Genomic DNA, 14361 nt, shown 5'->3' with positions numbered 1-14361 from the left:
CAAATCTCTCAGCCTGGCACGGAGCAAGCGGTGCCCGGCGTGAGAGCAGGCAATTGCCTGTTGGTACTGACTCCGCACAAGACGCTTCACCAACATGCTTCTGAAAAACAGGAACAATCTCTACCAACTACACAGAGGAAGGAGAAGGTAAAAATATTTTAAAAAGCAGTATTTTTAAACTCCCTGTTAGCTCAGGGAGGCGCTGAGCTGCTAATTGGCCATGCAGTGCTTTAACCTTGCTCTGCTCCTTGGCCAAGGCTGGCAAGAGAAGCCCGGGGCAGAGGCGCGTTTGGTCTGATCCAGCCTGGCTACCCTTTTCTTCAGACAATTTTAAGCCCAGAGCGCTCTGACCAACTTTTCAAGTTTCCCCAGATGCCGGCAGCAGACCTGCAGCCTTTTATTCATTTTAGACACTAACCTTTACTGGGCCAACCTTATGCCTTCTCCTCCCCTCTGAATTAGAGGGCTCAAAGTTGCTTATTGAAACCTATTTAGTTTCATGCTTTTCTAAGGCTCCTGCCACAATGACAGTTAAGCCAGATGGACTTACAGCAAAGCATATTTAGTCTTGGCCTTTTATTCCAGTGGAAACCATTTATAGATTAAATTATTCCCGTGCAGTTTTGGCAAACTAACTGTTTCAGCACTACATTAGCACAGGAGAACACACAAGTGAAACAGAGGGTAAAGTGAAAACATCACTCTACTGCCCAGCTGGAAAAATAAATATACAAGAAGAGTTATTTCGACTGCGATAACTCTAGATAACCTGTCCTAGGGAGGGATGCAGTACTAACATAGAAATTTATCAAGTTAAGTGTTCCTTTAAAGAGAAGCTATTAAAGGAAATCAGGTTTGGTGTGTTTTTATAAAAACTTCCTTCCCCCTTGCTCTCTGTAACAACTCCGGTTCCCGCAAGCCAAGAGAGATGCAGGGCTCTGAGTTGGCCACACTCTCGAGAATCCTTCATCATTCCCACAAAGTAGCCAGAGCTTTTTAATTTTCCAGAGCCAAGAAGGCTCCTCCCTGCGCTGGAAGCCATCAGACAGCTGTGCACTGTACCAGGTCTGTCACGTGCGCAGGCTGATGTTTTAGTGGATTAAAATTGATGTCACCGAAAGGCTTCACCCCCCTCCTCCCTGCAAGTCACACGTGGTTATGAGAAATCGCCACACAAAAAGATTTCTTGGCTACAGCCTCCCTATAGCAGAGCTCTAGCTGGAAACTGCACCGTAAAACTCCGAATCTCGCTCAATCTAGTTTCCACGTCACCGTTGTTCAGTTTAGAAGCAAGGAAGCATTTTTTCCTACACGCAAATTTATCTCAGTGTTTAATAAAAAAGCATTAAGAGGTGGTTTTGCATGTGATGCCATGGATTGGGATCCAGGAAAACACGGGCTCTGCTCGCCCCTTCCCTGCCGCCCTGGGTGGAAGCCTTCGAACCTCTTTTAAGAGCCCCCCAGTCCTGCTAGGTGACGCGAAGGGTCACACAGCCCTTCCAGAATTTAGAATAACAGCTTGGAAATTTGGCAGCAGCCTTCGCCATCTCATCTGCATGCTCCTCGGGGGAGCTGGCCTGATGGGACACTCACCGAAGTTGGAGTCCTCGCCCAGCTCCTTGCCGTATCGGATCATGCTCTCCCCCAGCAGCCCTTCCGACTGCGGGTAGCCGGGGTTCTTCACCTGCCCGCGGATCTTCGACATCGTGTTGAGCATGGTTAGCTTGGCTCTGGAAGCTGGCACAGAAACAGCCACAGCCGTGTTTGCAATTACTTGGACGTGCCAGCAGCTGCTGGCCACTGCCAACTTTTTCTTTTTTTTAAAGCTACACCCAAAGCCAAGAAACTCTATTGTCTTCATCTACCAGAAATATCATTCGCTACGAAAAGAGAAGTTTCTTTTCCAAGACAGCAAGCAAAAATAGTTCCCCACAGCTCGCCAGTGAAGGCCAAAGGAGTTTCCCCAGCCCTCCCATAGTCCCTGGAGCGCTCTCTGAACGAGCTGGCTGGATGCATGCAGGACAGCAGCCTCCAGAGGCGATGCCTACAAAGCCAGCCACCCCTTCCCAGCCCAGAGACGCCACTTTTACTGGACATCTCAAGAAAAACGGGTCCCCTTCAGAGCCTCTCTAGGTCCAAGGCGAAAGATGTGTCTCTTCTTTCACTGTTCAACAGCAACAGCGGTGTCTTACAGCCCAGGAACACAGCACAGGACAAGAGGGGTATCTGGATCTTCACCTGAGTCGCCTGATCTCGAATGTGGGCTGGTGACCAATATCTCGGGGCCAAAAAGGTTCTGATGTCTCTCTGCCCCCTCTGCCTCTTTCCCTGGAAAACTGGGGGGCAGAGGTAAGGGGACAGGAGAGGCCCAGGCACTCACCGGGGTTCGGCTGGAGGTACTCTATTGTTCTGGTCAATACTTCTGTAACTGCCTTGCTGGTCAGGTCCACTTTCTGTAGGAAAGACAAGATGACCCAGCAGCAGTGACGATCAGCTCAGGGCTTCGGCAAGGTCACAGAGGAGTTATATGGGCGATTTTAGAGATTTCTCTTGTTCCCTACTCACCTTTTCCATTTCCTTGAAGTCATCGTCTAGCTTGGTCCCTTCAGCCCCTCCGACCTTCTCGCTGACCAGCTGCAGAAAAAAAACAAGGGAGGAGGAATCAGGCATGGTACTAACCGCTTAAAGCTCCCTATACCTCACGCCGTAAGTCCCTGGGACAGAAAGGGAAGAGGGGTGCTCCAGACAGCATCTGCAGGAGAAAGGAGGTGGCAGGAACAGCCCAAAGCACATCAAAAAGACGTGGCTCTTTGCTAACAATGTCATACTAAAAATCCAAGCATCTCCTACCCTCCCAAAGCACGGCTCAGTCAGGATATTCCTCACCCAACAGAAGCTACGCAGCTCCTTAAATCACACCACACGGCTCCAACTCCAACGCTTGCTGGAAAAAGCAAGCAGCAGAATTGTCTCTCAACTCCATTTTGAGCCAAGGCTTCAGTTTCACACACGGCAAAATGCAAGTAAACAGGGAATGAACACACTCTGCTCACAGCAGCCAGCACAAGAACAGAGTCTGGAGCGAGCAGAGACCTCTCGAAGCCCTAAGCCATCACTCCTAGGGGAAATGCTGGAGGAGCTCAGGATCTGGGGCACGGGGGTTTGAATTCTTTGTAAGCGGAGGATAAAGAGATCTGCAGAAGCTACGGTAAAGTTTTCAAATCCATTTATCAAAGCGTCTCTGACGCCTGTTCTAAAACTAGTGAAAAGGTGAGATGTTTGACAAGCTGCAAAGACAGGGCTGCTTTTGGCTATTTGTGTGAAGGGCTTGTCAGCTTGCTTCTAAATATCGCTTGGTCTAAGAAAAGACCCCTGCTCCCTAAACCTCACCATTCAACTGCCCGAGCTGAAAGATAATAAGCACCTTATTAAATCCACCTAAAAATGTCCTTCCCTGCAGCCCAAACGGAGAGGAAAACTTCCTTCCCAGCCCCATGCTGGTGTGGCAAAGCAAGTGCCTGGGGCTGCAGGACATAGGGATCGGCCAAAATTAGTGATTATCTTGCCCCAAACTGGTCCAAATGGACAGCAAATTACCTATACAGACATAAAAAGCGGTCTAGGAAACAGGCGCTGACTCCCAAGCACTTGAGGCCTGCCGCAGGGCATTGCCAGGATTTCTCATGTTTGTAGTCAAAACTCCAGTTCTGGATGAACAATACAGGTTTGTTTACTTCAACATCAAATACTTGATTTTATCAAGTCTTTCTTCCTCTGGAACCCTCCTGCTCCCACGGGGATTCAAAATGGTTCCTTACTTTTTTGAGGAAGGGGAAGGGGAGGGGGGAACCTTTATTTAGGTAATCATCCAGTTTCAAAAGCACTTGGAGACACCACACCAGCCACTCTGCCTTGAGTGCTTGCACCTACCATGCAGCACTCAGCCCCCATAAATCAAGTTACCAAGCAGGACATGCAGAAGAAATGCTTGTTATTACAAAGAAGAACAAGATCTTCAGCGTTTCAGCAAAATCCCATTTCCAGACCCCAAAAATAGGGAGGAGAAAAAAAAAAAACAACCCAAAAACACGCATATTCAAAGACCCTCGGTACGCCAAGCGCCCAGCTCTGGTGCTGAGCACAGCCATCGTTGCTCAGAGCACAGCCACGGCTGATAAGCTTCTTGCATCTCGGTGGGGAGACGTCAGCAACCGTTCAATGCTGCCGAGGCAGCGCAGACATTGCGGAGAAGAGGCTGGGGAGCAAGGCGAGCCCTTCTAACCGACCGCTCAGCACGGAGCTGTGCAGCATCAATCACTGCAGGGCCAAAACGAGCGTTCAGCGAGGCTGACAAACGAGGCAAGAGCCTCTCAGGGCCTTGCTGCACCAAGGGAAGCCTTTCTTTCCTCTTTCGGAGGGAGCACAGTTCAGCAGAGGACCTGAGATGCCAGACAAAGAGAGATCGCTGTAGTTCACCCTTGACATTTAGACACTGGGGGAAAGGAAAGGGTTGATGCTCTCCTGGTTCGCGCAGCTCAGCTCTGGATTTCATTCTCCTCCTTAACCCTCAGATAAGGTCTTCACAGGTCCACAGGACCCAGTAAGAGCATGCCAGGATGGCCCAGCCCTGCACCCTGCCATGCCGTGTCCGGTGAGCACACGGAAGAGGCTGGAAGGGATATTAACACCCCATAGCTGCCTGCAGATGGGCAACCGATCTGAGCGTGATTTCTTCCTTTTTTTTTTGGATGCCTGCTCTGCGCTTGGGGTGCCAGCACACACCTCGGCAAGCAGCTCCGAGCTGGGGAGGTACACGTTCCTCTCCAGACACACCGAGTCTAGAAAAAAACCCCAGGAAGCAGTTGCTCGGCCTGCCAGGGCAAGCTCAGCAGAGCAAAGCTCGCTCCCGGCTGCCATCGCCTGTCCCCTGCCAAAAGTCCAGCAACCAGAAAGGGGTACGGATCGCTTTCGCAAAGGTCGCACCTCCGGGAACCTCCTTTACTTGTTAATACACCTGGGAAGGGTGCAATTATCCCAAGTAATTCCATTCCCACTTTTCTCCACCCACCCACCCACGGATTTGCAGCCCAGAAAGCTGCAAATAACGCCTCTGGCAGGCAGCTCTGCTGTAATCAGGGACTGCATGCCATGTCAAAGGCATTGATCACCACAGTGATTTTGGAGGCTTAACACCCTCCCAGAGAGCTGAGAGATGTGAAGGAGGTAAAAAAATCCCTCACTTGCAGACTAATTTAATCCTCCTTTTGACGTCCAAGAAATGCTACTGGTGCCCTGCTGTGAAGGAATAATAAGATTGAGGTTCTCTCCCTGCTGGCTCTAATTAAACTGGGAGGCTTCATCACGGGAGGAAAGAAGGAGGGACTGTGTGCCATCCCCAGCGGCTCCATCCCTATCCCCACGCTCCCAAATCTGTCAGGCAGGAAGACAAACTAATGCAGATTCCCCCACGGCGCTAGCCGAGACACGAGCCAGGAGAAGCCCTCGCTGGCTCCTTGTTTAACCTAGAGCTTCACGACGCGACTGGGAGCCAAGTTTCCAAGTGCCAGATCGTGCATCTCATCGCGCTGCCTGCAAAGAGCCTGCGAAGGCTGGCAAGTAGGCGGCTGCCTTTCTCAGGGGAGCATTAAGTTCACCAGGAAGCTCGCCCTTTGCTTGCAGGACGGGAGAGGAAGGAAGCATCCACGCGCTGCCTGTAGCGTCCAGCTCGGTCCAAGTGAACCGTAAGGTGGTCGGTGAAATGCTGCTGGTGCACGGCCCAGCACAGCTTCCTCCGCGGCTCGGGGGCTTTTTTGAGGATGTGGTGACAATTCTTCTGTACTTTTCTTTTTTGAGCAGCCAAGAGAAGATTTGGGATATGTCCATCTTCCCCTGGTTGGGGAGCTAACCTCTCGCAAACACTGCAACCAAGACAGATGTGAAGCCAGGGAAGGGACGGTGCAAGGCAAGACATGCAAATCGTTAACCAAATTCAGTGGCCCAAATACTCTTTTGCAGGCTTGCATTGAAGCGCATCAGCTGGCTCGGCGTGAAAGATGAGAACAAGTCTATACTCTCTGGTTTCTTTAATCTCCCAGCCCTGCCAGGACGGGACACATACTACAAGGTTAAACCTGAAGCAAGCCCTGCCGCAGCTCAGAGAGGGGAGCAGGGCGCAGTGGCAGAGCAGAAGCCCTCAGCTGCACTACCACAGCGGCTGAAGCCAAATGCTTCCTAGAGCAAATATTAGCACAAGGCGATATCGTTGGGCGTCATGGCCCAGCGACATAAAAACTGCTTCAAAATGGGACGGCTGTTTACCTGGCATCCCAACCAAATCACGCCGCAGGGTGGGGGAAGAGGGCTGAAGCAGACGGTGCACACAAATTCCAGCAGAGAAGCCAGGAATCAATCCCTCGCTTCCCATCCATGTTTAATTAAAAGGACACTGGCAGTTAAAATATGCCCTAGATAGCTCTGACCTGAGATCAGAGAGTAGGGAGGTGCATTTAATTCAAGGCTGGCGCAGGGCTCCTGCGCTGTGCCGGGGTGCAGCGGCTCCCACCTCAGCGAGCATCACCAGGAGCACGGCATCCAGCCTGCTTCATCTGCAGGAAAGCTAATCCAGAGGGATGAGATACGGCCACTTCTTGCCACCGAAAGGCTGCTCCCAACCATGCTTTGCAGTTTCTGCAGCTTCATTTTAAAGAGCATTGACTCACGGGAGCTTCCATCGGTTTCCTTCGCAGGGGCGTGGGAACACGAACAATCCCGACTTCCCCTCGCTGTTCAAAACCCACCGGAGGGCTGCGCATGGTGGAAGATCTTCGGAAATGAAAGACCTATTGTTTAAACTAACTACTGCAGCAGGAGGTTGGCTACGGGGAGAGGCAGGAATGGTATGTGTACACAGAGGGGGAAGAAAGGCGTGATGAAGAGGGCTTCTCTTTTACAGCTGGGAGCAGGAGAGAAACAAGGGAGGGTGCGCAGCCGCTCCCAATTTACGACACAAAATCCACGCACCCCTCCTCAAAACCCACCATTCCTTCATCTCATCTGCTCAGCTCCAGGACAACTTGCAGCAAATAAAGAAATCTGAGTGTCTATCCCTTGCTGTACTGCACTGGGCGTCCTTACATGAACCAGACGGATTGGACAGACAGACATCAGTCTGCCCACGTTATCGCTGAAACCCAAACAGATCCCAAAGGCCTGGAGAAGGACCCCGACACACCCGCTCCCACCCCAAAGCCGCATTTCCCTCGTTGCTGGCTGCAGCATCACCCCTATTAACATTCCTGCCAGGAGCACAAGCCCATGCCCAGCACGTTTCACCACACAGCAAGTGTGTTTGGCCAGGATGTGCCTGGATAAATTTAGGAGCACAGAAGATCAGGAGAGGTTTTGTGAGCAGTAGATGAGGCTACTCCCCGAGAAGAGACGGGCAGTCCCAGCTCGGAGCAATGGCATGAGCCGTTCTGCACCGTGGCCTTGCTGCATCGCTCCCAGGGGCTGCTGTTGGCAGAGGTGTGAAAGATGCGTAGAAAAAAAAAAAGAAAAAGGAGATTTTTGTACAGCATCATCAGCAAAATTCATGACAAACTGAGAGGGAAGACGCCATCAGCCAAACTTCCCCTAGCCGAGGAGCGCCTGCAAGGCACCTCGAAACCCGGAGGAGGGCAGATTTGCAGCACACCCCACCCTGAAGGTCCTCGTCTGCCCAACCTGCGGATGCGGGAGCCGTAAGTCGGTGTCATTTTCTGCTAATAAGCAGCTTTCCCATGGGACCTTGCATACCTGATTTTGATATTCTGCTCTTTAGCCTTTAGATACTTTAAAATGGGAAATTATCCCTAACTCCCTCAGCCTCAAACAAGCAAAACACACCAAGAGAAACACAAAAACTATTTATTTTTTTTTTAAAACTTGCTTTCTTTTTCCATAGCAAACAGCCCTATTTATAACACATCAAACATACGCCATCCTTGCATTCAAAACAGTTGCCTGCAGTAGAATGAAAACCTTATCCCTCCAGATGCTGGTGTTTCAAAGCCTTCCTCTTCCTCCCCACCACCCTCCGCCTCTCAACAGAAATAAAAAAAACCCACAGATGAGCAAACAGACAAGCAGCTCTACCCTGGCTGCCTTCATCAGGAAAGAGTAAGTCCAGTGGAAAAAGCCAGCTCACAAAATAATTATAAAAGATGCTGCAAATGTTTTGAACCCCAGATGAAGCGGGCTTGAGTACAACACGACAGCCTGGTAGAAACACGTAGAAGAAGCAGTTAAGGAAAACCAGGGCTAACTGGGATTGCTAGTGCCCAGTTTCAGTTGTGCCCAGAGGCACAGATCCGCGGGATGCTCCGTAAAACCTAAATAAAGCCATCACCACTGCTCCAGCTCAGCAAGGCGTGACTCCCTGGCATTAAGTGTAATTTTCGGTCATCTTCACCGGTAGCTTTATCATCACAGTGCAAGAGGCAGCTGGGTGGTCGCAGCTCCACGGAGCCAACGTGACAATTTACTCCGTTGCTGCGTGTGTATTTAAGCTTTAAAATAGATGGGTAGTAAATGGGTTTAGTCACTCGGCTGCAGTCAGTGGGGCTTGGCAATGGCCGGGCTGCAGAGCCCCAAAAAACCCTCCTCGAAACACACTCCCTTTCTAACAGCGTGCCCGGGAGAGGCAGGAGCTCAGCGGTGCCGGAGTCCAGCTGCAGCGCCTGGAAAACACCCGGGGGTCCTCCCCGAGCACCCCGCACGTCTCTGCCACCGCAGAGGCTCCTTGCGGAACCAGCTTGTACTGGGAGGTGTCTCAAAGCCGACGGCAATCCCCTGCAGATGTCTGAGCTCTGATGTGCTGCCTGTCCGCGCCAACACAAAGCATCTCATTAAAAGTTAATTGTCACCTTCCTGGAGTAATTCTTGGAAACGAGGCGAGACTGGAAGGTGCTGGTCCGACAGCAGACACCAGTTGGGATCCAGAGCATGCGTACGTCGTGTCGAGGCCTCACCATTTCGGGCACATCTCCAGCTCCCGGCCACAAAGGCAGAGAGCACACAGGGCTGGGAACTGGGAAGAGATGACCGGCCAGTTCTCATGGAGCAGCGGCAGCTGATGCAAACCCACCAAGATCTTCAACACTGCGCACACCCCTTTCCTCCCCAGCCGGCCTGCAGTTCTGTCTGTTCATGTCAGCTTTGTAGATCTGACTGTATTCTGCCTCCTTAGAGGCTTTTAAGCTTTTTTTTTTTTTTTTTTTTTAATTAAAAGTGGAAGGCATCCTTTCTTAAGGAAGGACGCTGCTGAGAGGCAGCAGACACCCCAGTTTAAGGAGAGATCGGCACGCCCACAGCAAAGCGCATGCTAATCTGAGTAACTTCTGACCTACTTTAAGGAGAAGAAAACAGATCTAAGCGTTTATTGTGCGGAATAGGGGATCAACAATTACCACCAGCCTCGTAACAAAGAGGAAGGCACGTTCCCCAGCAGATCCCCGTGCTCCAAATAGCTGAGGGATTGGAGGCACCCAGCAGCTAGCTCCGTGGTCCTCATGAGGCTTAGCACGGTTGCACCCACCGGACCTTCTCACCCCAAAAGCTGCCACTCTAAGGAGAGAAGACTGACAAGTGCTTGAAGAGGAAAGAGCACGAGAGGAAGCGATTTGCCTGCTGTCAAGAGCAGGTTAGCAGCAGAGCTAAAAACAGAAGGTGGATGTGACTCGGTAGACACGGTCTCACCGTTTCTCACATCCCTGTTGGGCTGCGGGGCAAACCAGCAAAAGAGGAACGGCAGCCGAAGCTCTCGCCTTCCTGCCCCTCTGAGCAAGACCCTGCTGCTGGCTCCTAACGTCAGCCCTGCCATTGATCTAACCTGTCTTGGGGCACCTGACCGCTCCACCGGCCACCTAAGTTGTCTGGTCTCCCTGCTAAATAGCTCACAGGAGCATTTTTACTCTGTTATCCAGCCCTCAATATTCTCCTGAACTTTCTTGCCTTTATTTTTCCTGTTCCCGTCTTTCACAAGGAGGGCCAGTCCCATCCGAGGCTCGCCACCCAAGCACCAGCGATGTACTTGTGCAAAGGCACGTAGAGGTGCTCCACTGCCTCCAGACATGTGCACCAGGAAAACGTGTCTAGAAACAAACCGAGCTTTCAACCCCCTCACCATCTGAGATGGGGATCTAGCCACTCTCCACCCAACGCCGGAGGAATTGCCTTGATTTTGAGCAGGAAGGTCAGCCCAGAACAATGAAAAGCTCCTTCCCTTCCCTCCCGACAAGGCAGAAAGCCTTCAAAGTGACCTCAGGTTGTAATCTTATCATATAGAAACCGCAAAGAAAGAGCTGCCGCATGCAAAGACAGCTTTCTAGGGAGCCACCTGTCAAATCACCTACTCAAAGCGCTATCGGATGACTCATCTCCATCCAGCAGATGGGCTCAGAGGAATGAGGACAGCATGAATTAAAAAAAAAAAAAGTAACTTAAGCAGCAGCCAGCAGGTCACACTGGCAGAGCTTGGGCCAGAGAAGGGCATACATATGCACTGCAACGCAGCCGATCCCTGTTTGCTCAGGGGATTTGTCCTTTCCTTGTCTGTGGCATGACAATATTTAAAATCCTGGTTGTGATCCCTGTTTACGAGGCTCCGTGCTCATCTCTGTGCTCTCCAAGCTAACTCTTCCAGCAGGAGAAAGACGGTGCCTCCTTCCCTCCCCGAGCAGAAGCCGAGAGCTCGGCTTGCCCTCGCTAATGCCGAGCCACGGACGGGCCAGCCTGCCGAGAGGGCACAACGCTGCCTTAAAAGCAGACTCACCCCAGAGGAGAAAGGTTTCAATATGCAGCTCTCACTGCGGGGAGACACTTGAAATGTTCTTGCTACAGGGAAGGGGGCACCTCCCAACAGTCAGCAACAGCCATTTTCATCATAAGTGTTTTCTCCTATTATGAGTTACTTCTCGCATGCTCTGTACCAAATGAGACATAATTTCTATCCAGCTGGGGAAAAAAAAAAATATGTAATTGGGTCAAGTTAACAGGGAAAACAAAAACACGTAAGGAAAAAAAGCAGCAGCTCTGCCCTCTCCCCCGGCACTGCCCTTCTCCTCACCCACTTGCAGTGACTACAGCAATTCAGAGGAAGTCCCCTAAACCGAGGGGAAACGTGGAATATTTGCCTTGCATCCAGATTTCCTGCCCAACCTCCCTACGTCCTTTCTTGGAAGAGCCTTAGTGAATCACAGCCTGACTTTTGCAAAGCTGCTGAGCCATCATTCCTCAGCAACTCCACCCGACCTTTGCAGACCCAGGGGAAAAAGACGAGCAGCTCCTCGCATTTGAGACTTGGAGCCGCTCATTAGATGCGATAGAGAAGTACAAAGCACTAGAAGTGCCTCTTAGTAATTGCAATCCTTGGTTTCCTCTTCTGCAAAGCTTTAATGACAAACCGAGGCAAAGCACCCAGCAGTCCTGTCCTTCAGTCGGCGTACGGAGGATCAGCCCCAACCGTCCGCCTGCACGCCGCTCCTAGGGATTTCACAAAAAGCGAGGGGGGAAAAAAAAAGGAACAGGAGGGCTTGCAACACCTGTACGTCCCTGGGGAAAACACCACGGCCACAGGACAGCTTGCAAAAAAGAAGCAGACGGGATTTCTGCTCCCCATGCAAACCAAGACAGGTGAAAAAACACCTCCCCGGGGCAAATGACACTAACTGGCATCACCCAGAGAAAAAAACAGCAACAGAGCCCGGAGACTATCAAGGAACTGGGAAGGAGGCAGAAGAACGTCTGGATTTGCAGCATGACGAGACCAAGCCAGGCTGATGGGACACGTAGAGCAATTACCGAAAAAGTTTAGTCACGGCTGCATTCAGTTTTGGGTGGCAGACAGCATTAATGAGTTCAGGGAAGAGTCAAGGTGAGTTCCCAGGCAGGTTTACAGACAGAAGGGAGATCAAAAGAGATGCTGAGCTCAGGCAGGAGCTCAACTCCATCAAAGCGAAGGCAAAAAATCCTCTTCCTGGCTTGGAGGGGGCAGAGGGAGCCCCATGCAGAGCACGTTTAACACGGACGGTGTTGGCCAAGCAAAAACTCCAGGACAGACCTAGCGATATCTCAGTGTACACAAACATCAAAGAGGGAAAGAAATAATTGAGAACACTATAAACACGCATTTTCCTTGTTAATTTGAATACTAGGAAAAGCTTAGTGGCTATCAGACCAGAGCACAGCATCCTAAGGAAAAGGAGAGTGGGAACGAGTAAACAGACGTCCGTAAGACTGCTGGGAGCAATCCGACAACGGGTGTTGGACCGGCTCAAACTCCTGCTCCTGCATCAGTTCCTCCAAGAGCTCTGCACGGGGGCCTTCCCCACGTCCAGGTACTCTGTCATACTTCCAGCCCATGCAAGATGATGCTGAACCCATTTTTTCCTTGCTGCACATCGTTAATACTTGCTAATATTCACTTCAGAATGGTCTAAACATGAAAAAATCCCTCCCAGCACTTTGCTTTTACTCTGCAGATGACACTATCGATGCATCACTGTTGCCTTTCTGCCCTGCAGCCAGAGTAATAGGTGTACCAGAAATTCTGGTAGATAACATTTAGATTATGTTATCCCTGTCAAGCACAAAAGTGCAGACTCCCTTGGTCTTTAAAATTCACCCAATGCAATTAGGAGGAGCTTTACTATGAGAATAGCTACACCAACATCTGGCACTCCAGATTCGTGCCTGCCCAGTGCCCCCTAAGTCGACCCAAAAGCATGTGCACGGACACGCGTCAGCAACAAACAAGATGTTTTCTAAACGCTCCGCCACGGAGCTCACAGTGAAGAAAATCAGGGGGGAAAAAAACCCGCTTGGCAAGAACAGCACCTTCTTACGCAGTGGATTTGCTTCGTACGTAGATAATTGTTCACCATTTTTCTGCCTTTTTCATCATGAAGGTGGCAAGATTAAGTTTAAATATAGCTAGTCCTGTAAAGCCAAAACAGATTTGGCCAAGAAAGTGGTTAATTATTATCATTGATGAATAAAGTCTGGGCCAACAAGAAGACACAGCTTGGTTTTCAAGCTCTAGGATGAATTATGAAGCATTTTCCCAATTAGAAAAAGCCCTTTAAAGCTTTAATCATGCAAATTTTATCTTCTGTCTGAAAGACAGAATTTCATTATGGAGATGCGTTTAACTCGTCTTTTTTTTTTTTTTTTTTTGAGCAGAAAAGCAATCTAATTAGTGACAGTATCATGAACTTTATTAATAGCCAGTCATTACGAGATAGGAAGATTCCAAATTTCCCAGTGGCTTTAAAAGAAAAAAGACTAGTTCTATTAATAAGGTATCGGCAACAAAGCTAATTACACACGCCATGGGCTAGAAGGCTTTTCTTGGAAGCAAGAGCAGCCCGGACTCCCTCTCGATGGACTATCCATCTGGTGCAAGAGGAGCAGCAGGGCAGGTCCAGGAGCTCAGGGGGACCGTGTGTCCCCTCCCAGGACAGCCCCAGCGTGACGGGGATGCCCCTGCCTGCGCTCCGGCAGGTTGAAGAGCTCGCCAGCAGCCCCGGGCACTATCGGCAAACCCACATCCAGCAACGAAACCCTGCGGCCGCTGGAGAGGATCCCAAGAGCAGCTTGTTTGTCCCACCAGCTTGGGCCAAACACGGCCCTTTCCTGTCAACAGGAACCTGTTCCTGAAAGCCATGGGATCGCTGATGAAAGGGATGGGGGGCCGAGGGGAAGAGGAAACCTTTTTTAAAAAAAAAATTAATTATCACTTTTATAATCACAAGGAGAGGCCAAGAGGGGCTGAATCTTGCACTAAGTCATGTCATGCAGCAGCTTATGAAAAGAGAAGCTATGCGATGCTGCGGGGCTTTCCCAGCCCGACGAGCCTGGATCCTTCCCCATCCGCTTCGGCTCTGCACAGAGACTCAGCTGCTCCCTAGGGGGGAAGGCTGGGACACAGCCATGGCAGTCGGGGGGGGACGACACACAGCTCAGGAGGGAGCAGATCTGCAGGAAAAGTCACCCCCGTTGACAGGAGCAACCTCCTGCAAGCTCCAGCTCCGCAGCCCTGACTTTACAGCTCAGGCTGATGATTTAATCAGCGCAATTAAAAACATGGAAAGGACCACAAGCGCAGCCCTCTGTGACGCAGGAGTCTTATGAAACAGCATCAGTGTCTAGATGCATCACTGAGTTTCCATGTGAATGAGTTCAGCTGGCATTACAAACCCAAGACCTTCTGGATTACGGATTTCTTTAATTTCTGGTCTTTTCGGCAGTTCGGCATCCTGCTTGGGAACGGTGCAAACCAGCAGCCTTCTCCAGAAGGGACAACAACATCAATGCAGGCTGCAG

At 50.6% G+C, this 14361-nt stretch overlaps 1 protein-coding gene across 2 annotated transcripts in view; it reads right to left on the bottom strand.

Moving 5' to 3' along the window:
- Positions 1-14361, bottom strand: part of SH3GL1 (SH3 domain containing GRB2 like 1, endophilin A2) — a 28764-nt gene that overhangs the window by 6804 nt on the left and 7599 nt on the right. For both annotated transcript variants that reach the window (XM_050910432.1, XM_050910433.1), the window contains exons 2-4: positions 2566-2634; positions 2381-2453; positions 1594-1737 (exon numbers count right to left, since the gene is read on the bottom strand). In XM_050910432.1, coding sequence (XP_050766389.1) covers positions 1594-1737; positions 2381-2453; positions 2566-2634 — 286 coding nt within the window. The remainder of the gene's footprint in view (positions 1-1593; positions 1738-2380; positions 2454-2565; positions 2635-14361) is intronic.

The sequence above is a fragment of the Gymnogyps californianus genome, chromosome 24, assembly GCF_018139145.2.
Source record: "Gymnogyps californianus isolate 813 chromosome 24, ASM1813914v2, whole genome shotgun sequence".
NCBI lineage: Eukaryota > Metazoa > Chordata > Aves > Accipitriformes > Cathartidae > Gymnogyps > Gymnogyps californianus.
The sequence above is the reverse complement of the archived record's forward strand: the minus strand, read 5'-3'. Positions and strand labels throughout refer to the sequence as shown.